The 23169-nt window shown below is 46.1% G+C and overlaps 1 protein-coding gene across 1 annotated transcript; it reads right to left on the bottom strand.

The window, feature by feature from the left end:
• Nucleotides 1-353: 353 nt before the first annotated feature.
• Nucleotides 354-22288, bottom strand: LOC102534710 (mucin-13). The gene is made up of 11 exons (XM_072970789.1): nt 22276-22288; nt 19620-19742; nt 18325-18431; nt 14887-14942; nt 11687-11853; nt 8000-8122; nt 7541-7670; nt 6731-6768; nt 5081-5165; nt 2873-3077; nt 354-1340 (listed from the first exon to the last, which is right to left on the bottom strand). The coding sequence occupies exons 1-10, from the start codon at nt 22286-22288 to the stop codon at nt 2900-2902; spliced, it is 1020 nt and encodes a 339-aa protein (XP_072826890.1). The 3' UTR covers nt 354-1340; nt 2873-2899.
• Between the last annotated feature and the right edge of the window lie 881 nt (nt 22289-23169).

Genomic DNA, 23169 nt, shown 5'->3' with positions numbered 1-23169 from the left:
GTCCTATTTGCATCCACTTATGCCATGTGCTAAGTCAATGCCTGTGGCAAGGAGGGTGGACAGGATTCCGCTGAATGACTTGGGCTCCTACATTTGAGCTGACGGGCAGATAGTCTCATCCAAAATATTTGGTTGCTTCATAATAGAAGAGTAGTGGGGTATGCATGGAGAAGCAGCCGAAAATAACTACTCCATGAAAAGATAAATTACCTTGGGTATTCCAACAGGCCCTCATGAGGACAGCAGACGTCAGTCATATTGGTTTGCCATGTGTTGTGTTTGCCATTGAAAGTGACACGTAACTGCTATGTGCATCATCCAAAGTCCCAAACACAAGGAAGGACACCAGCTACTAAATATTTGTTAACTTTATTTGTTAACAGTCAATAACAAATAATAACAATAAAAGCAAATTAAAATGACTTGCAAGGAGACTAGACATAAACAAGGAGACAACTGACATTAAAGAAACTGGATATGACTGGATATGACTGCCACCATTCTTGGCTGTGTGTGTGTTGGTGGCCCCGTTAAGCCTCTGTCCCCAGGGAAGGCTGGAGCTTCAGTGAGATACCTCTGGAATCTGCATCACAAGGCTGAACATCTGGATCCAGAGCACAGCTGCCTCTCACCATCAGCCGGACAGAAGGCCTACAAGTTTGAAGTGACTTTAACCTCTTGCTCTGGGAGTTTTGTCTTCACACCCTTTCCTAGCTTCTGAGTCTTGGGTAGGACACGAAGTAGAGGAAGTGCCCATTCGCTCATCGAGGCGGGGACTGAGGGTGAAGGTGGGTCCTGGGTATCTTCTCCCTGACTCAGCCTCCCCGTCCAGCTTCCTTACAGTCACTTGCCAGAGAATGAACCCAAGAACCTTAAAGGATGGTGTCTCCTCCCATCCCCTGGGAACTCCACAGCTGATGTGTAAGAGTCTCCCAGAATTAGGTCATTTATGCACAGGCTATCAACTCAAAGCGACACTCTTGTAGGCTCTTCCAGAAGTGAGCAATCTGGGCACTTCTGTCTAGATTGGAAATGGTTACTGTGCTCCACCGTGTAAAAGAATCCCCAACCCCTGTACTGACTGGAGCAAATCAACTATCTTAACAAGTGCTGGTCCCATCTGTGTGCATTTAATTTCATAGGTACTTAGCAAACAAGCTGTATTCACTGCAAACTGTCACAACTTCCATTCAGAGAGGCTAGGTAGGTGTTGGTTGGAAGAGAAATCCCAAATGTCAGAGCTTCCCAGCTGCTCACGTCTCCTTCAGTCTTCCAAACACTCGAAGTAAAAGCTCATGTGCTGGGTTCAGGGCCATGAATGGTCCCGAACTTTTACCATCCTAGACAAAAAGAGAGGTGGGGGGGGAATTCTTAGAAAAGTATTCCAACAGAAATGTATGAGACAATTTAGATTCATAAAGGATTACTATAATTTTAATTAACATTATTTAATACTACTGTTCCAATTGGAACCCATCACTGTGCTGAGTTCTTTATGCATATTAGCTTATTTGATCTTTATCCTTTGAGGGAGGCATCCTTTTGTCCATTTCACAGATGAGAAAACAAACCCAGAAAAGTCAGGTAACAACCCGAGACCACAGACTTAGTAGCAGGAAGGGCAAGGCTGTGAAGCCAGGTGTCTGATCTAAATCCCATGCCGACTCAGCCACCAAAGGGCTTTCTTCTGAGGTTATACTTGAGGTAAGGGCTCCAGCGATGTGGAGAAAAGGTTTGAAATGAGTTCGAGGGTTAAGGTTCACCTCAGGTACGATCAACAGGGGTGCCCACGGAACGTTCGTCCCTGGCAATTGCTGACTAGACCTGTGTCTGACCCCACGTGGCGCACTTTGTGGAATCGTCCCGTGGCGCACACACTTCCATGATTAAAAGGAACTTGATGTGTGAAATCAGCCATAGGATTTCAGAATAAAAATAAGTCAGGTTTTCCCAGAATGTTCAAAGTGCATTAAGGTCCTCAAAGGATGACTCTCTCACCAGGGCCGCCCGCAGAAGTGATCGCCCTCGGGGGCGCGGGTGGGGGTGGGGAGTCCGGATGCTGTGCTCCCTCCTCAGCCCCTCCCACACCTCCCGTGTCTCCTCCTCTCTCAGCCTATTTTCTACTCTCCTGGGGATGCCTCACCCCACCTCTCCCTCCTTCCCTTTCTCCCCACTCTTCCTTTTGAAAACAAATCCTTTCTCTCCTCCCCTCTCTGCTCTCCTCTCTGGCTCCCTCCTCTTCCTGGGCCATCCCTCCTTCCTTCTGTCCTGTCCCTCTTCCCCGCAGGAGTCCCCTGACAGGCTTCCTCCTCCCAGCATCACACTAAGCAGTGCCAGCTGCGCTTACCCAGTGCACATCTAAGGAGGACGAGCTAGTCTCCTCGCAAGCCCTCCCATGGGAAACAAAGCATTACCAGCCTCAGAAATTGATCTGGCTGCCCTGAGGTCTGCGGGGAGGAGAGCGGAGCTTTGCCTTCTGTGGGCTGGATGGGAAGGGCCCATGTACACAGGACCGTGCTTACATCCAACAGTGCTGCCCAGGCCTGAGCCAGGTCCTAGGTCCTGCAACGGTCTGGGAGCTGCCATCACAACCACCGGAGTCATATCCGTAGAAACGGATGTAAAGAGACCATAAAGGCATCTAAATTAAAGCTCCTCTTTTTACAGCTGAGGAAATAGACAGCCAGAGAAATTAAGCGATGTGTTTAAAGTCACATAGATGGTCAGTGTTAGGGACCAGGTGGTGGCTATTTCCAATAGCTTTGGATTAAAAAAACAGCCTACAGGACAGCCAGGGCTGGTGATGATACAACAGCCAGGTCCCTGGGGCATTTCACTCAGCAAAGGAAACAGAAAGCACGTAAAGGCTCACCTAATAGTCGGGGTTGGGTATACAACCCTAGTTCGAATAGGGATTCTGAGCTCGACCGTCTTTTGGGACGTTCACCCTGACTTTAGGGAAGATGTTCCCATCTGCTCCTGGGTTGCTAAAGCCAGTAGTCTCATACAGTCTCAGACTGTGAAAGTCGTTCTCAATCAGGTTCTGTTCTTCCACATTCTTCTTTTTGCTCTTTGAACTGTAATTGGTAACAGAAATTAGAATATGACAATGGTAGCAAGTTCTGTGAAGCAAATGTTAATATTCTTTTTAAAAAATGTTAAAAATTCTGACATAATTTCGTATGTACATGTAAGTTACAAAAAAGAGTATTACACGAAGCTCCCATACATCTATCACCTATATTCCCCCGTTGTTAATATTTCTGAGCCATTTAAGAACAAGCTGCAGACCTGATGTCCGTCACCCATAGTGTCTCATTACTTCATTCCATGCAGATTCCCTCAGTCCACTCATAAGCTCCAGGAAACGACCAAAACCAGAACGTTAATCCTGGTCCAGCATTACTGTCTCATTCTACTGATCCCATTTACTATTTGCTAATAATGTTAGTATTGTTAAGTGTGTCTTTGAATTCTTTATGGAAATGATAATAAAGGTCAAAGAAAAAAGATGATTTATGACAAAACTTTCATTCAGTCAGAGTCACTATCCACAGAAGCACCTCAGTGAATAAAGTGAGTCCCAGGTATAAAGGTCTCAGGAGGAGGAACCGAAGTTTCCCAGGTTCTGCTGAGGCCCTCAGGGACCTCAAGGGGTCAAAGCCAAGTGGAAGTACTTTCAGGTGAGGGAGGCATCTGCTCCCAGTGAACCTGGGTCATGACCTTCTTTCTTCTGGCCCCCAGCCACAGTCCTGCCCTTCAGAGTGGGTCGTGGGGCCAGAGGCACCCATGATGGCCACAGGGCAGTCCCAGGGTGAGCCTCAGACACTGGGAATGTCGTAAAGGAAGACCCAGCCCCCTGGTGACCATGATGGCCAGCCCAGCCCACAGTACAGCCCCTGCCCTGTGACAGCCCTCCCGTCTAAGATGACAGAGGAGAGGCTTCTTTCCCTTGAAATGGACAAGAAATGATAACTCCTGGCTTGCTCCCAAGAGTCACAAGTCTGAGGCTGAGCTAAGAGCAAGCCAGGCTCTGCACTAGGAGGGAGAACCGAGAACCGGGGCTGTCCCAGGGGCGAGCGTCCCCCCACAGCCCCGCAGGGCAGGAGCCAGTCCCGAGAGAGACAGCCTGGCTCCAGAACCCTGGGTCCTGGCCCTCTCCCTGCAAAAGGAGTCATTCTCACTTCCCAGCTTGGCATCCTGGTAAGCAGGTCTCTGGGGAAGAGTTAGTATCAAAATGGAATAGAAGAAAAAAATAATATTTTAGGAACATAAACTCTATGTGTCCTCTCTTGTTACAGTGCAAAAATACCTATTTTGCCAAAATATGATACGAGATAATGTCATTTTAAAAAAGCAGCTTGTTTTTTTACCACAGTGGCTCCTCACTTGGCACATTTAGAATGGACTGGATAACAGCTTTCCACCCTGCTCATGGAGGGAACTCGAGCTCTCTACTCATTCTGGAAATGAATGGACCCCACTCAAGTTTTAAGAAGAGCACTTAAGACACCGCGTTGAGGAGCAGCCACGAGGAGATCATGTTTCTAAAGCCCAGGGGCTCACTTGAGGTTGTCTGGCTATTTGTGCGAGGACCTGGACAGGGGAGTGATTGATGAAAACTAGGTCTGACAACATCAGTGGAGTCAAATACGCTAACAAACGAGTCTCAGTGCCATCAGAGAGCGGCTGCTCTGTCACAGTACAGTATTAAGCAAAAACAAGCCTCAGGAAAAAAATTTAAAAACACAAAGAATACAAAATTATGTATGTCATTTTAACAGGTAGAAACAACCTGGAAGAATGTATGTCAAAATGTTGGTGGCTGCAGGGTGTCAGGTTTTGTGGGTGAGTGTTTATTCCGCTCCTGTACACATTTCTCTCTTTCCTTCAATGATCATGTGTAGCTTACAGAATCAGAAGAAAATTCAGGTAAGAAAAAAAGGTCACTGTTGTGAGAGAGGCCTCGCCGTATTTTTCTGCTCTTGCCCAGGGAAGTCTGGGCACGTCTGGAAGTTTGGAAACCAGAGTGTAATGACGGTGTCGCTGTGTCCCAGAAAAGGGACACTTCATTCTGTACCTCATTGAGATGACCAATGCTATCAGCAAGCCGAGGATGAGGATGCCAGCAATGATGCCCACAATGGTGATGATCAGGTAAATATCTGAAAGGGAAAAGAGCCGAGTAGGAGAGGCTCCCCTGAGCACACCTCCACCGCCTACTGCACAGGTGCGTGCGTTCCCAGTGGGTCCTGGCCCTGAGGACAATCAGGCTGTGGTCTCCGATGCCTCCAGGGCCAGGATGGAGGGTGGCCCACCTCCTTTAACCCTCTGTCCACCCACCCCCATCTGTGTCTTCATAACTCAATCAGAAGAGACAGCCTTGCCAGATAAACCAAGACCATAAACACAAAGGAGGCCATGGTGACAGGACCCTCCTGGGCTTCGTGGTGGGTGGGATCTCATCTGAGGTCCACACACCTCCGTGCCTCTGCTGCCTGTGCCTGCCCATCGCTGACCTTGCTGATAAACTAGGGGGGCCAGGTGGGGGTTAACTGTGCCACTAACAGAGGATCCAGGAAATGGCCTGATGGAACCGGTGAGGGAAGAGCCTGGAGGTTCATCACCACCCATCCTCCTCTAGATCTGCTCTGTCTGGCACTACTGAGCCCTTGAAAAGTGGCCTTGGGCTGGCCTTTAAGTGTAACATGTGCAGCGGATTCCAAACACATAGTATGAAAAAAATGTAATCCATCTCATTAATAATTCCTAGATTAATAACCTGTTGAAATGATAACGTGTTCAATATCAAGTGAAATAAAATTATTAAAATCATTTTCACCTATTTCTCTTTACTCTTTACATTTTACTTAACACTTTTAAAATCTGAAATTAGTTCTGCAGCTCATGTGCTGTGTCTGTTGGACGCTGCTGCTCTAACCACTTGGATTCTTTCTTCTGCATGACTGCCCTGCGTATCACCTCCAGCTCACTCACGGGGCCATCAACCATTAAGTCTAGGAAAAACCCTCAACGGTGATCTGGTCTGAAACTCTCATTTTATAGGTGTGGACACAGAAAGCCCAGAAAGGAGAAATGCTTTAGCAAACCCAGCCTCACAGCAAAAGATAGTGGGAATTGAAAGCATTTCTCATCACTAACGAGAGACTGACAGGAGTATTTCATTCATCACTGATCTTTTAATTCATTACATACAATTTCAAATATAAAATAATTTAACATATAAAGTTAGTATTGACCCCATCTGGTGGGAGAGAACTAAGCAACTGAATTTGCAACAACACATGCAAACTAAGAAATCACTCTCAGACACAAAAGATTTGAATATTTAATGTCTGTTTCTAGTTCTGCTCTCCCATGAGCACACATTTTTGGAAAACACTGGCCTTGGATCCTGTCTAGCAGCAGACAAGGCGTATTTAAGCTACTGTAGGAAGGAAACACGAGGCTGGGACTCCCTTCTTGGCCTGGGGCAAGTCCAGAGGCAGCAGCCCACGTGCTGGGCTGACTTCTGTGGTTTCCCACAGCAGAGGGGCCCTGCCCGAGACTAAGGGTGGGCATGGGATGGCCTGACCCAGAAGACAAACACAGGCAGGTTTTCTGTGTCTTTGAGAAACAGGCCTGAGACTTGGGGCACTAGACAGATTCTGAATGTGGTCAAGGTTTGTATCTCAGTTATTGAATAACAGAGCAAGACTTTTCTACTCACTGTCTTTACAACCGACTCCGCTGTAGCCAAATGCACACCTGAAATACAAGGAGCAGGAAACCGTGGTAAAGAGCCTTGATGGAGCAGGCCAGACCTCCCACCCAACCTCCGTGTCATCCTTGCATCTCTTTATCCTCCCTGATCCACCTCGTTTTCTTCCTTTCTTTCTTACCCTCCCCGTCTTCCCGGCTAAACCTGGAAGGTTGAGGGGGGCACACAATCCCACGTGCTTCCATTTGCTACCATGAATGCTCATGCTGTGAGCCCCAGGAGGATTCAGCAATTCAGGGGAGGCTGAGCCTGAGAGGCACGGAGCATAGCAGGACCCCCACGGGCTGTGGGCCTACCTGGCCCTGCTGAATATTTGCTGCCCTGTGAGGTAGGGCACGTTATTTATATTCTTTGAGCTTCAGGTTCCTCACCTGAAAATGGGGACAGTGCTGTTGTGTGAGAAGTATGACCTAGTGTGGCTCCTAGTACACAGAGGATGTTCAAAAGCTGCTGCTGCTGCTGCTGCTGATGGTGGTGATGGTGGTGATGATGGTGATAATGGTGGTGTAAAGGTGGTGGTGGTGGTGGTGATAGTGGTGGCAGTGCTAGAGGCGGTGTTGGGTGGTTGGTGCTGGTGGTGGTAATGACGATGGTTATGATGACGATAGTGATGATGACAGCCATGGTAGCGATGCTCTGTACCTACCAGCTTTTGGCAGGAGCCAACATCCTGACCCTAAACTCATACATCTGTTACAAGCGCTATCCTTTCGCTCAGCCTCAGCTACGGCAAGGTGAAAAAGCAGTGTCTTCTCTTACGGTTGACAGGCCCCGTGACTGTCCTCCCGGTAGCCCGGCAGGCACACGCAGTCGGCGCTCCTGTTGCTCCTCACTAAACATTGCTGCTTGTTCTCTGCGTTGCAGGTGTCATCACAGGTTGGACTCAAGGCTGCAAAACAGAGTGACTTCTGGGTAATTTCCAGACACAACCTCCTCCTACCCAAAGTGACACGTCACAGAATACAGTATTTTTCACATTGCTCTTTCTAGGTAAAAGGAAGTGCTCAGTGGTCTGCACGTAACGTGCCCCCTGTGAAGCTGCACAAGGCTCTCCTCACCGGCTCTCAGCCAAGGCCCCACCCAGGTCCGTAGGTCTACAGCCAACATTCCCACCCCTTAGACTCTGAAATGCACATGGGAACTTGAGCAGGACAGTCTGTATTTTGAAAATGCATAAGGAGAGTGGAGAGGGACATTTAGAACCGAGGGAGCCCTTACCGACACACATGGGGATCTGCGGGTTGGGCCTCACCAGCCCAGATTTGCACTGACACAATAAACCGCTGGCGCAGTTGTCCTGGTCCTTCTTCTCACAACCGTAGTAGTCACAGCGGTCTTGCTCTGAGAGGCACACAGAATTCAAAGACGAATTAGGAAGACAGTATGGATAAGGTGACTTGTAAAGCACTTGCTCAATTGTTGTGATAATTGCTTTTTAATAGGTTTGGGATTTAACAAATAAAGACCTGAGATTCTAAAATTCAAATCCCCAATCATTTCTTCTATATCTATATCCTATATTACTCAATTCAAATTAATTCAATCCAATGCAGCACAGTTATGTTCAATTTCAAGGCCTCTTTTGCACCTGGCTCTTTGCTGGATTCCACAGGGGACACAGTAGCTGTGTAAGTTTCGGGCCCCATCTTTAGAGTTATATGACTGTCACATCCAGCAGCAGCCTTAGGAACAGTGGGAACTCAGGGGCTCAGGTAGCTAAAGGTCACATTGTGGAGGAGGTGGGAACTGGGCCAAGGGCTGAAAGATGGGGAAGATATGAACAGTCAAAGGAGAGACAAAATGTGTTGAAGTGCAGTAAGTGAGGCATGAAGAGAAGTAAAGAATTGTTGTCAGGGAGTGACGGAGCTGTACTTCGACAGGGGAGAGGCAGGGAGGTGAGAAGGAAACGTCAGGATTTCTCAGCTCTGCCGTTGATTGGCTGTGGGCTTCCTGTTCAATTATTTCATTGGTGGTGGGTCCACGTTCCCTCCGTCTATGAACTAAGGCTAATGATTCTTGTTTCATGTGATTGTTGCGAGAATTGAACGAGATCATGGAAATGCAAGTGTCCACTCAACAAAGAATCGTTGTTTTGTTCATTCACAGGTAGAGCAGGGTTTGAACACAAGGCTAAGGACATCGATGTTTATCATATAAGCCTGAAAATCACTGGTCGATTTTGAGCAGAAGCATGGCAGGAGGAAGCAATCTGGTAAGTACGTTAGTCTAGAGGCAGACCGGAAGGCACTAGGGATAAACAGGTGAATGTGAGGATGGATGACGGGGAGGGGATAGGAGCAGTAGAGCAGACATGTGCTCACTCTCTTCTAAACACCCCAAATCCATACCTGGCCTTCCTTCGTCACCTGCCCTTTGAAAATGCCTCCAATTACAAGCTTAGAGAAAGAGATTCTACAGCTTTTGGCACAGAAGCATCTGTCTTTGCAGCAGGAGCAAGAGAGCAGGAGAAGCTGTTTTTCTCCAGAAGTTTGGCACTCTCACGTCCGTTTGCTGGGTGGATCATGCTCCTGTGGCCACCTCGAGCTGGCAGCATGTGGTATTAATGTATCTCAGAGTACACGCCTGGTCTCAGAATGGGGAGATGCTGAGAGCAGCTGGTAAAGAAGAGCGTTTCTCAGTCTGAGGCTAAACGGTTTCAAGTTGGCCAGAGCTCAGAGCCAAGTGGAACCAAATGAGAGAACAGCAAAGGGAACTCAACTATAACTTGAAGGGCACAATGGTTATTTTCATCTGGTGTCCACTCTGAGTGGTCAGTCCCCATGCTGATGGGAACCCTCAACTTCCTCGCACTTGCTGGAGATCTCATCTAGCCCAAAGCAGAGCGTAGGATAAGGTTCTGTCTTGCCCTGCTGACAGTTTCACCTTCCAGGGGGAGAGGTTCTGACTGCATGAATTGCTACCCTCAGCCAAATTCTGACCCCAAGGAGAAATTTATCGGCAGGCAGAAGTGATGGGTCTCCTGGAAGACAAGGATCACGTGAGAGCCAGAAACAGGAATGTGACTTAGAGTAAATGTTGACATGTTCAGAAAGGACAAGGTGTAGTTCCATGGCACGAGACTCTGGAAAATGAAAGTAGAAGAGAAGGTAAGAAGCTCTGAAAATGTGATTATAGCTGTGCAGCTGCAAATGATCCCAAAAGATGTAGAAAAAAACTACAGTGGGAGAGTGTCTGTAACTTAAGAAACTGGCATGGTTTGCACAGAAGCTCTCAGATGAGAGACAGAAACAAAATATGAAAAGAAGGTCCTGTGACCAAAGATGGAATATTACACATGTGACACAGTCTAGAGTCCCAAATGAGTTCAAGTTTGCCACAAACAAAACCCGAAACAACAGCAAGAGTCCAATGACAAAGAGCAAAGGGTTAAACATGAAAAATGGGTAAATCAGTAAAGGGGTGTGTGTCTCTTCCACCAGGAAGTAATACTTGGATGGAAAAGAGTTGAATGGACATGGCTAAGAGAACTGAAGTCCCCGGAAAGAACACAGAGCAGAGCAGCCCCCGTCACTGCTGACAAAAGTTGAAGTATTTTATTCCAGAGCATTTATATTCCAGGTCCTGAGAGAACAGTGAATCTTTGTGGAATCTTGAAAAAAAGATAAAAGAGAGAGAGAGAAGGTGCCGGAAAATGATCAATGACCAGGATTTCTTTATATTTTCAAGAAGAGAAATAAATATTGCAAACTAGGCCATGGAGGTTCCAAACATCAAAAAGCAAACATTCAAGAGACGAAAAGAGGAGTCTTGGAAGGACCAAAAATGAGGATGAGGGAGGCGGGCAGGGGTCAGGGCAAGGTGGGGGGAGGCCCAGAGAGAAGAGGAGTTCAGGACGGGGAGGGCACCAGTGTCAGAGGCTACAGAGAAGTCAGAGAAATTGTTCCTCAGCAGAAGCCTTTGGATTTGGTTGCCACAGGGAGAACCAGTGATGAAGAACTTCCCGCAGGCCAGCCGGCCCTACCAGCTCCCTCTGAGGGGAGGACCTCCTGAGGACGGCTGTGCTGGTTGCAGTCATAGTACCAGTTTCCTCCTGCCTTCCTGTATCCACGCCCCTAGCAGCACCGGGCACACTCTGTTTGGTCATGTAAACTGCTTTGGCCATGAGGACAGTTGTAAATCTAACATAAGCAGAAAGTCAGAAACAGCTGTGTATTGAAACTTGCCCTCTTGCTGCTCTTGAAACTCTTTGGGACTAACCTGCTGGGGGGATGAGAGACCACGTGGAGCAGAGACTAACTGTCCCGCTGAGTCATCTGAGATCAACTGGTCCCCAGGAGGCCCACCCAGCAGCTAACGCAGATGCCTAGGTGAGCCCAGCAGAGATCAGCCAAGCTCCACCTAGGTCAGCACAAGTGCCCAGCTGAGCTCAGCCCACATTCTGACCCAGAGAATCACGGTGCGGTAATAAATAAATGGTGGTTGCTTTAGGCCACTAAGTTTGGGGTGTTTGTAACACAGCAGAAACGAGCTGTCACAGCTCTGCTGTGGGCTTGTGTGTCTGCCTAGAGGAGAGACAGTATAAGCAAAACTTTCTGTGAGCATTTGGAAAGCTCTAACTTGGTAGAGAGCCCTCTTTTTTCTCCTTCTTCATTTTTCCATGTTCAGAGGCTATTTGTCCAAGACTACCTTCCAAGCAGAGGGACAAACTAGTCCATTTTTTGACTTAGGAGACGGTTAGGAAGGAGCAGAAGACACATGAGAGAGGAAAGGGAGGGAGGAAGAAAGGACGGTGCAAAGGAAACTCGTCTGTGGACGTCAAAGGACAGATGTCTGTGGATTCAATTACCCAGTTCTTCTGGCCCCCTTCACACAAATAATAGCAAAGTTTATGAAAACGTAGATAGGTCTTCAGGTAAACGTGGAATAAAATTATTTGATACTTACCAGTATATCCTGTAAAGACATCTGCATTGTCTTCAATTGCTTTTGTAATTGCATTAGATACTGTAGTCTCATTTAGTTCTGTAGTTTCCTTAAAGATGTTTACTACTTCTACGTCAACATCCTTGTCACCAGCACGCAATTCAGATCTTGCTGAAGATGTCCTAAGACTGAAATGAAATCATTACTTGATGAATTGAACTTAAGCATCAACAAATAGGTCTTCAGACCCCCCAGACTCTCAAATCTCCCAGCACTAGTCCCGACCTACTGTTCTAAATCCACAGTTGAGGCCCACATAGGGAGACCTGGGGTTGCAGTAAGATGGCAGTTCATAGCCCAGAGATCTCTATTCGATGTGCATTCAGAGGAAATCTATGGCTACAATAAGGTCCTGCTGGAAGGTACGTAAAAACATTGTGGACAAACTTTTTTAGCATCTAGGAGCCCGGAGTGAACCAGAAGTAGAAGTCGCATCTGAAATAGGAAACTGTCACTTTCTGCAGAAAATCAGGAGTACATTTCTTAACAACCTGTAAAATCTCAGACTTGTGCTTTGAGAGAGACAGATGGGTGTGTGTTCCTCCCTGCGCACAGAGAGAGCAGTAATCCACCACACAGAGTCTGGGTCATTCCCAGAAAAGGCCCAGGAAGCCAGCAGGCAGCTTCAAAGTGCATGCAGATTGGGCCTGGGCACATAGGACCCAGAGAAGAACTGATCCCAAGGAGGGTGGGGCTGGGGGAAGCATCAGCATACAGCCCCACATCGCATCCCCAGACACTAAGTCCTCCTACGTCCAGGACATCGTAAGGGACTCTCTCTCGAATCAGCGCTGCAATTTGGGGCCCTAAGAACAGCTGTGCCAAGTTCTGTTTCATTATCCAAAAGGAATCAAGTCATACAACCACTGAGAGAGAGAGAGAGAGAGAGAGAGAGAGAGAGAGAGAGAGAGAGAGAAACGACTGTTAAAACCTGCTTCCCTCTCTGATTAGTGTCCGTGTTTTTTTTAAGACTCAGGATATATTTTTCCTGTCTAATTATTTTCCTGTACTCTCTTTTGACATCTGAATAAACACAGAAGCTTGAAAACATAACCAATCTACTTAGGAAATGTTCACTGCCATGCGGGTTCTGCAGAACAATCAAGAAAATCCCGAACATGAACCAAATTCTGCTTTTTAGGAATCATCCCATAAAAAGGGATTCCAAAACGAAAAATGGGCTTCAAATTCTAATTAAAAGTTTCCTACAGTAATTTGCTCATAGTAGGATTTGAAGGCGGGAGTGGAAGGAACAGGGCAGCGAGAAAGGGGTACTTGACACAAGCAATTCTTTATCAGTTGAAAGATGCCCAGAGATCTACGGTATAATTCTGCAGTGGGGCTAGGAAAGAAATGCCGTCCATTATTCATTGATTCAGAGAACCTACTAGCACACACCCCAAGTCAGGAGGCAAGATGTCACACTCACAGAAGAGTTACAGGGAACCCTGGAGCAGCCGCGCACTTAAGCGACAAGAGGTGGAGAATGAAGGACGACAGCGAGGCTTGCAGTTAAGCGCCCAGGGATCGAGACCCAGGATGGACAGCACACCGTCTCCTGTGGCCCAAGACCAGTCCCCGCTGCCCTGAACCTGAGTGTCCTCCTCTGTCCAAACAGAGCTTCGAGTGTTCGAGAAGCTCTGAGACTCCTTCCTATTCCAACATTTGGGCAGGAAATAAAAAGATCTTGGGGAATCAGAGGCAAGGGCACTGGTCCGGGGCCTAATAAATGCCTTTGGAAGAGAAACCAAGGTCCACGTGCCGGGCAGGGCCCCTGAGCTGAAGGGAGTCACTCCTCCCCGGGACACTGAGCTCACAGGTAAGGGGTTGCCTCCAAACACCGCTGGCTCCCTTTCAGTAACTCCTTAGGAATGACGGGAGTGCCAGAGCGTCAGGGAACCCCCAGATGACCTTGTGGGGCCAGTTCTCCCTCACACTTGCAGGGTCTGTTATTCTGGACGGGAAACAGACGGGAACTAACATGAGTTGAAACTGACTCGGTTCCAGGCACTTTTCACAGGGAATCTTCCCCAGGGTATCTCATTTGCTCCTCCCAGGGTTCCAAAAGTTGATCGGATTATCCCAGTTGTACAGATGAGGTAACAGAAGTTCACAGTTTCAAACTTCACACAGCAAGAAGGTGCCAAGGCCAAGATTCGAGTGCAGATTTAGCTGACACCGCCACACTGCACTGGTTGTGTTTTTATCCAGTCATCCCGATGCACGAACTCCATTTTCCCCTAAACCAAACCTAATGCCCTGACAGTTGGTGGCTGTACCTCCAGCTTTGAGCCTCCGCATCGGGGCTCAGCTCCCTGCCTGCCGCTTGCCCTGGACCTCCTATTGGCTGCCTGCTGTCCTGGCCACCAATCACATGGGACCCTTGTTCACCGCCAAGATCAAAAAGCACCAGCTTTAGGAGGTCTTCTCTGAATTTATATATACGAATGTATATAGTGTACATTTTTCCAGTAAGGATTTGACAAAGCTTATAAAGATAGATGAGGTAGTAAAACCATAAAATACAAATACATTAGGGCTGCTTTTTCTGCACGACTCCGTTCATCTTAGAGCTGCCTTTCCCTAGCCTGCTGCACTTGTGTGTCAGCATGCTTTAGAGAAGGCTGAGATGGAATCACTGACTTTTTGAGGCTCCTCTGCCTCTTTGGGTTCCTAAGTAGCACGTAACCCTGGTCATTGCATGTTCATGTGCTCACTGAATGCCTGTTCTTCCTCAGAAGGAGCTCAGGACGGGCCCTTCAGTGGCCAGGTGTGTGCCTGGGGAACTCCTCTCTGCTCATTCCCCCCATGAGGGAAGAGATGGCCGTGAGCCACTCATTCTGCTCCTGGCCCCCTGGAAGGAACATGGTTTGTAGCCAAGGGATCAAACCTAACAAACTGATGACTGGTGATGTCACGTGTGCACACTGCTGCGTCGCCAATCACAGGCAGCATCTTGCTGTCCCCAGGCTACACCCTGCGCACCCAGGCGCGGCTCAGTGTGACATCGGAGGCAGGGGCCTCTGCAGTGCGTGCTCTTCCTGACATGTGACTCGCCACCCTAGGGCCTCAGTGCCTCACGGGGAATGCCAGAGAAGATGGGAAGATAGGCATACACACACCTGCTTCCAAAGTTCCCCTTCAGTCCACAGCAAACTTACCTTATTTTAACAATTACAGTCTGTCCGTAATCAGAATTGTTAAATGCCTTTTTAAACTGTGGAGGAAAAGAACAGATTTAATAACTACAAAGAGGGGGGAAATGTGATACTGTATCTATGTTTTAGCATAGGTCCATTTCTAAACTCATTTATACAAATACTACAGCAAATTATTTATTCTTTACATACGCTCTAACACCTTTCAGTAAGTTTTGCTCTGAAATGGTAAGATTCTGATATAATTCAGAGCTACCCAGGAAAAAGCAGGAAACCTAAAGCACTCAGTCTAATCAATGATCACACTCTTAAAAATCAGGTGACTAACTTCAGTTTGGTCTTATCAAAGCCACGGTGAAGTTCTGCAAGTCTATTAACACTTATCTGTATGCAAACTTCATACACCCATCATTTACCCAGGAACACATCATTGCCTGCCTTCCCAGGGCGTCAGGCCAGGAACACGGAGATGACCAAGGTGGGCAGACCCAGCCTGAGAGCCAATGGGGGCTACACCAGGAACTTGAGTGAGGGGAGCACCACCGGGAGTATGATCTACCCTGGGCGTTCAGAGAAACTCCCTCCAGGCTGCAGAGAAGCAGAGCGAGTGGCACAAAGGAGAGCAGCCTCCCAGCACTTCAGCGGGTGGTGCGGGGCCAGGGCGCGGAGGGAGCGGCAGCCCAGGCCGGCCTTCAGAAGCGGCTGGGCTCAGGGCAAGCAGGCTCAAGTGCCACCTTTCTCCCCCTGTCAGCTTTCTTTGAACCTCCCTGTCTGACTGGAAAGTGCGAGATAGCAGTAATTTCCACCACCCAGGGCCACAGGTGTAGACGAGGAGGGGGAGTAAAGGATCGTGGCTTTGTGCGCTGGAAGGCGCTCCAGCACAGGTAGATTTTGCTAGGCTCGAGTTGTGTCCCAAGAGCAGAGACAACTCTAGAAACTTATACAGACGTGGCCAGAGGTAAAGCTGGGACTCTGGCAGGGGTGAGGGGATGAGGGGTCCCAATTAGAACATAAGTTCTTTGATGCCAAGAATGAGGTTCATTTTCTCTTTCCTATGACACACCCCCCCTCCCGCCTGCTCACCCCATCCTCGTCCCACAGCGCCCAGCACCAGGCAGCCCTCAGGAAACACTCACCCACACCAGCTGACTGATGACTGAGGGAATTAAATGTGAAAGTCATGACCTTGGACGTGCCTTCTCCTTTTTGGGCCCCAGTCTCCATGTTTATTACATGAGTGTTGAACTGGGTTGGTGCAACTGTCTTAGAATCCAAGAATTTTACTATTTTTCTCCCACGGGGGCCCTACATTTTAAAAGATCTTGGCAACCAATGTCACTTAGAAAGATGTTAAAACATTTCTCTTTCATTCTAGTCAAATTCAAATAAATTTGATGCTCTCCTTATTCTGGGCAGCCTTATATCTGGAATATGTCAGATTCCTTTTCAATTCTTTTAAATATTAAGAAGGGCTGGTATTTCTGTAAACCATCAGGGCCCCAGGTGTCTACTTGAAAAAAGTCCACTGAATGACCTCCAAGTTTCCATCAGCTCCCCTACTGACCACTGCCCATTTAATTTCCTTAATCTTAAAGAAGAGATTGCAAAATTAGCATCTGCCATTGGAAAAAGGTTCCCATTTTTTCCTCTTCCAGGCCACCCTTTGAGGATTTGGGGATATACACCTCTTCAGCGGAAGGGCTGCAAGGCTGGGCAGGAGGGCGGGAGTTATCCAAACAGGGCTGCCGGCTTCCACTGCACAACAGAGCCAGCAGGGAGGGAGAAGCAGCTCCGTGGTCAGGCAGGTCTGGGTTCACATCCCCCCACCCCGTCCTCACTCATCAGCTGGGCGACCTTCAGCCAGTTGCTCAGCCTTCCTGATCCTTGACTGCCTACCTCACCTGCAAAACAGTTCCACAGCACCGTCTCCCCCATGTGGCGATTTTGAGAATTAGAAATATTATGCATAAAATGCCAGGTGCAGCAGCAGTAGGGAAACTCCAAAACCCTGTGCGGACTGTCCCTTTGAATCTATCTGGGGACAAAAAGGACCCTGGGAGACGTCTCAGGGCCTGAGCTGGCACTGCCCTGGCTATAGAGTTTGCTAAGAGGACCTGGAAGAAAGTAAATGTCTCTCTTTCCCCACCTCTAGTTGTTGCAAAGGAGTTCTGGTGTTTCCCTTTCAGATTAATAGCCTCTTAGAAATTACAAGAGTGCTCTATCCCTTCCTGCTTCCCCAGGATCATTGAGAGCTGCCTGAGATCAAGTCACTGAACTAGACTCTGAAGCCTGGAGCCTAGGCCTGTAGCCAGAGGGGGTTTTGGACGCTCGTACTCAGAGCAAGGTGGGAAGTGCTGTGGCCACAGTGGCCAGAGATTGGTAAAGCCACACAAGACCATCGGGGGTTCCCTGGAAGCAGGAACACACTGGTGTTACTGTCCTCAATGTACCACGTATCATGCAAGCGGGGACTTGGAATGAAGACCCAGGGTAAGAGGCTAGGTCCGGCCAGCTGGCCCCTGGTGCACAGGTGGTGCAGCAAAGGGGCAGGGCAAGCCCGGGACACTACACTGCGGTCATGGGTCTTATCAGAGCAGTGCCTGGCACCGGCTGTTTGCTAGTGAGCCCTCACTCTCTCTGTATGTCTGTAAATCACTTGGATAATAATTTTTCACGTTTAACCAATTCGAATAACAAAACTCTTTTGTAATGATATAATTTCAAATTGAAAGACATTGACATAGAGTAAGATGTTAATCTTTAACATCTTACTAGAATTCTAAGATGTCTTTACAAACTAACATTTTCTCCTTAAAACCAAACTTTGAGAAACACTGGCCGGAGGCCCTAAGACCTTCCAGGTCTGACAGCAGTGGGTCCAGAATGAAGATCTCCATCTCTCCATGTTGACATTCTTACTCACAGTAATCAAAATGAAACGAAGCTATTGTTCATTTTGACATTTTTGAACATGGGAAAATGGAATAATGGATGTTAATTCAGATGGAGTTCCTCTTCCAGATGTTAAAAAAGCCAGACAAGCACAGGAAAATGTGCAAATTTGATTGTAAAAAGAAAAACATCTTTAATTTTTTTTCTCTTCAAGACTATGAAAATAATCTATTTTAAAGCATCATTACATTTATCTGTCCATTTAAAAATATTTTAATAGCCTGTGTAAGAACGAGTATGGCATGGCCGCCAGGTGTAGGGGCGGGGGTGCAGGGACCAGGGCCCCAGAGGAGGAGCCGGGCAACCAGGAAGCAGTGACACCCAGGAGCTGGGGACAGTTACTGTTTACCAGCCAATAAAGGTGCATTTCTGTTTGAACCACTGGTACAGCCACACCCATGTGAACCACCTGAAGGTCAGTCTCTAGTCTACAAGTCAGTGTTAGAATAAAGAATATCTGTATGGAAAAGATAGTTGGAAAATACTTACAAATTCAGTAATTTCAAAATGTAATTTTTGATAGGCCACAGAATTTTCATCTTCCAAGTCCTCTACATTTGATGTTTTGAATGTAATTGTACCGGGGAATATCTTTCCTGAAATTCAAGCAGAACATTTCTGTGATATTTAGTGTAAAGAGGGCCATTTCCGTTGTGTTTAAGACATAGATTATTTGAAAAAAATCTAAACTTATGAAGATACTGCTGGCAGTATGGGAATACGAAAAACATTACCCCCTATTTCTCCCAGCTCTGTGTTTTCTCTGTGCCTGGTTTACATCCTTACAGCTCCAATATATATCATGAGTCTTCTTTACTTATTATTACGTAACAAACATTTTTCCAAATTATTACTTAGGCTTCATAACTCATTCTAAATGCTATATAGTATTCTATGAAATACATGTTCCCTCCATTAATTTCTTTTTAGTGTTTTTAATTATTTAAAAGGGAAAAAAAGCTTACAGCGAACGTCTTCATACACAGAGCTTTCTATTTTGGAGGTCATTTACTTAGAGTGCACCCTCAGAAATGAGATTATTAGTGCTTAAGATAGGACATCCTTCTGCGTTTTGGTATATCTCTAATCCCTGTGGCCAGTACAGTGCATTCATGTCCTATAGAGTTGGTCTGCTCTGGGAAGGAAGGGTATTTCTCATTCAGAAAACAGATCCACATTTATAAATCAGTAAACAGCCTTGGACTTTCATAGCAGTCAGCTGGTCTAACCAAAAAATTGTAGTGCTGATTTGCTCCTAAAGTCCGTTTTCAGAGCTGAGAAGCTCTTAAGTCTCCAAAAACAGGGTTTGGTGTTTGGAAGAAGCTAATCCTATGACAACAGAGAACAGGACCAAGGTCAGAGACAAAGTAGCCCGGCTTGTCTGGCTGAGTGGTTTTAGGCATACGGCCTTATTCTGTATCAGAGCAGCCACGGAGCAGCACCACCCTGTGTTTATGCAGCCTTTGTACTTTGTCAGGGACTTCAGCACCTCTCATTCTCATTTTGACCCCATGGCACCGTTCCTTGAACTGGTGAGGTGAAGGGACACATGCACTCCTGTACCTTCAGGACTAGCTCCCAAGTCTGACTCTGTCCATTTCCTCTCCCACTAGGTCCCAGTGAGATAAAGACAGGTGACTTTTCTCTACTTGGTGGGGCTTTGTGGCCTCCAAATTTGCCTCTACCTTTAGAATTCTGGAGGCTCTTTTCACCATCATTTTAAGTTTTCTATTCCACTTTAGGTCTGAGGGGCAGGTCTACATGGTTCATCCCTTGTCACTCACCTTTACTGCATGTGGAAGAGTTATAATATTGCCCTTCTGGACACAGGCAGAAAAATGTATCATTCAGACTCACACACAAAGAACCACCCTTACAGGAATCCTCTTGGCAAGGGTTGGTGGGACCTGCAATGGAGTAGAAAGAGATTAAAAATCCATAGATTGACAACAAATAACACCCAGAAACATACATTTAATCCTTCATGCCTCCCTCCCGGGCACTTTCTGTTCCTTAGCTGTGTTATTCCATGGTACCCTCTTAGAACAGCTAGAAACAAATACATAATTTCTTACGTCTCTAGGAAGTTTGTTGCTAAAATTCTGGAGCCAAGCGCTTGTCAACAGTAAAGGTCAGAGGCTGGTGGGTGAGTCTGCTCAGAGAGGGATGGCAGTCTTCTAACTGCACGGATTACGGAAATATGTTGGACCTCAAGGATCCTCCAGAACCTTGACGTCCGGTCCTCCAACACTAGGTAGGGCTCCCACAACCATTTTAGAGAAAGCATCATATTTTTTCAGGAAGATGTGAATAGCTCAATTACAGGGAAGACCAGGCAGGACGCTCCAAAAAGAAGCTAGATATTCTATTCTGGTTAGCATCATGGCATACAGACCCAGGAAGAAAGGAAAGGGATAGTAAGGGAACAATGTGGATTAACTCAGTGAACATTCCAAGAGCAAGCAGTGCGGGGACACTCCACCTCTGGCTTTCTGAGTGGATGACCTGAATAAATGGTGAGAAGAATGTTACAGTGGTCTCTGCACCGCTGGCCAGGACTCCAAGACGAGGCCAGGTGCAGCATCCTTCCTATCTCTGGAGAACTGATGAGACCCGAGAAGGGAAGATAGGTCACTGGCCAAACGGTGGTCTTGGCTAGCCACTTTCTTCATCTCTGTCCACTGAAATGATTCTGAGCTTTGATTTCAGAATAGATCATGTGACTAACAACCCTCAGAACTGTTTTAAGATTCACATGATCCTATAGGTGAAAATCACTGCTCTTAAGAAAAAGCTGTGTTTATGCTACAATGTGTATAACATGGTCTCTTTTCTTATTGAAGTATGGTTGATTTACAATATTATAATTTCAGATGTACACTACAGTGATTCAGTATTTTTGTAGATTATACTACATTATAAGTTATTATAAGATAATGGCTATAATTCCCTATGCTATATAATATATCCTAGTTGCTTATCTATTTTATAGATAGTAGTTTGCATCTGATAATCCCATACCCCTAATTTGTCTGTCTCGCTTTTGTTAACCACAAGTTTGTTTTCTATATCTGTGAGTTTGTTTTTGTTTTGTATATGCATCATTTCCATTATTTTTTAGATTCCACATATAAGTGATATCATACAGTAGTTGTCTTTCTCTGTCTGACTTATTTCACTTAACATAATGCCCTCCAAGTCCATCCACATTGCTGCAAATGGCAGAATTTCATTCTTTTTATGGCTGAGTAATATTCCATTGTGTGGAATATTGTGTATGTGTATATATATAAAAATATATAATGTATATGTATAATATATAATGTATCTATATCATGCATTTTATAAATATATGTATGTGTGTATGTGTGTGTATATATATCTCTCTCACATCTTTATCCAACCAGTGTTGATGGGCACTTGGGTTGCTTCCATGTCTTGGCTGTTGTAAATAATGCAGCTATGAATATTGGGGTCCTTGCATCTTTTTGAATAAGTGTTTTTGTTTTTTCCAGATATATACCCAGGAGGGGAATTGCTGGATCATATGGTAAAACTAAAAACAGAACAACTATATGATTCAGCAATTCCACTCCTGGGCATGTATCAAGAAATAACATGCTCTGTTTTATGATAAAGGAGGGGACCACATACAAACATATAAGTGTATATGTTTGTATTTGCCCAAACACAAGCAGCTGGCCACAGAAGCTGCCTCTGGGGAAGGAACCTGGGGTCCTGGATCCTAGGGGTTTAAGATGGGAAGGAGATTTAATTTTTACTGCATATACTTTTATTCTTTTACTTTAATTAAATTTAAGCTTCTTTTCCCATAACTCTGGGCCTAATGTAGTTTTATTAAAAAATGAAAAATAAAATAGTGCTGGTGAGGAACTCTTATATTGGTAGGAACATTAAATGGTACAGCCACTTTGGAAGATAGGTTGGCAGTTTCTTACCAAACTAGACATACTTACCATGTGACCCAGCAAGTGCCGACCTTAGTACTCACCCAAGGTAAATACTAAATATTAACTTCGTATTTACCACAACTTACATCCGCTCATAAACCTGTACACTTATAGCAGTTTTATTCAAAATCACCACAACTTGGAAGCAACCAAGATGTCCTTCAGTAGGTGAGTGGATAAACAAACTGTGGTACAGCCACACAATGGAAAATTAGTCAGTGTTCAGTCTTGAAAAGACATAGCGAAATCTTAAATGCATATTATTAAGTGAAAGAAGCCAATCTGAAAAGGCTACATACTGTGTGAATCCAACTACATGACACTCTGAAAAAGGAAAAACTATGGCAACAGTAAAAAAGGCCAGTGATTGCCAGGGGTTAGCAGGAAGGGAGCGGTGAATAGGCAGAGCACAGGGGATTGTTAGGAAAGTGAACATAGTCTTTATGAAGCCATAATGATGGATACATACCTTCTACATTCATCCAAACCTATAGAATATACAACAGCAGCAGTAAACCCTCATGTGAACTGGACTTGGGGCGACTATGATGTGTCAGTGCAGATTCATCAGTTGTCACAACTGTACCCTCTGGTGAGGGATGTTAATAATGAGGGAGGCTATGCAGGCATAGGAGCAAGGAATATAGGAAATCTCTGTACCTTCCTTTCAATTCGGCTGTGAGTCTAAAACTGCTCTAAAAAGTAAAGTCTATCTAAAAAGAATTTTTTTAAGAGTGAAGAAAAACCAGGCTCCATGCAACACAGGAGGCATAATGCAGTGTCTCATAAACAATGTAAGGCTCTCCCCTCCAACCAGGTTTAAATCAATATTCTAAGGAAAGTAAATAGCTTTTTAAATAAGCCTCAGCCACACTGCAAGGATAATTTGGAAAATCCTAGGGAAGAAACTGAGTGCAGCTCCCTTCTGCACACACCGGACAGACAACTCCCTGCGTGCTTTCTTCCTGGCAATAAAGGACAGACTTGTTAGCTCTTCTGTGTCTGGGAATAAAGTCACATGATGTTACAGCGTGAAAGGGATTTGGGTGGCTATTTAGTTCAATCACACCTGATTACAGATGAGCAAGTAGAGGCCAAGAGAGAAATGATTCGCCCTGCACCCCACAGTTAATGAGTGTAGGGCCAGAACACAGATTGCCTTACTCTGTGAGTGTCTGGGGGGCAGAAATGGCTTAGAAAAGCTGCTTTTCCTGACCACAGGAGAACTGATTTGTGTAGCTGCCTTCAGAGTGGCTCCTCCTGTCATGAAAGAAGACTGGGAATCCGGTTGTGACACAGGCTCTGCCTCCATTTGCTTAATCATCCATATCTCAGATCTATCCAAGAACATTAGGGAAGCCAA

Source organism: Vicugna pacos, chromosome 1, assembly GCF_048564905.1.
Source record: "Vicugna pacos chromosome 1, VicPac4, whole genome shotgun sequence".
Lineage (NCBI taxonomy): Eukaryota > Metazoa > Chordata > Mammalia > Artiodactyla > Camelidae > Vicugna > Vicugna pacos.
Note: the sequence above shows the minus strand (reverse complement) of the source record. Positions and strands in the feature narration are given on the sequence as shown.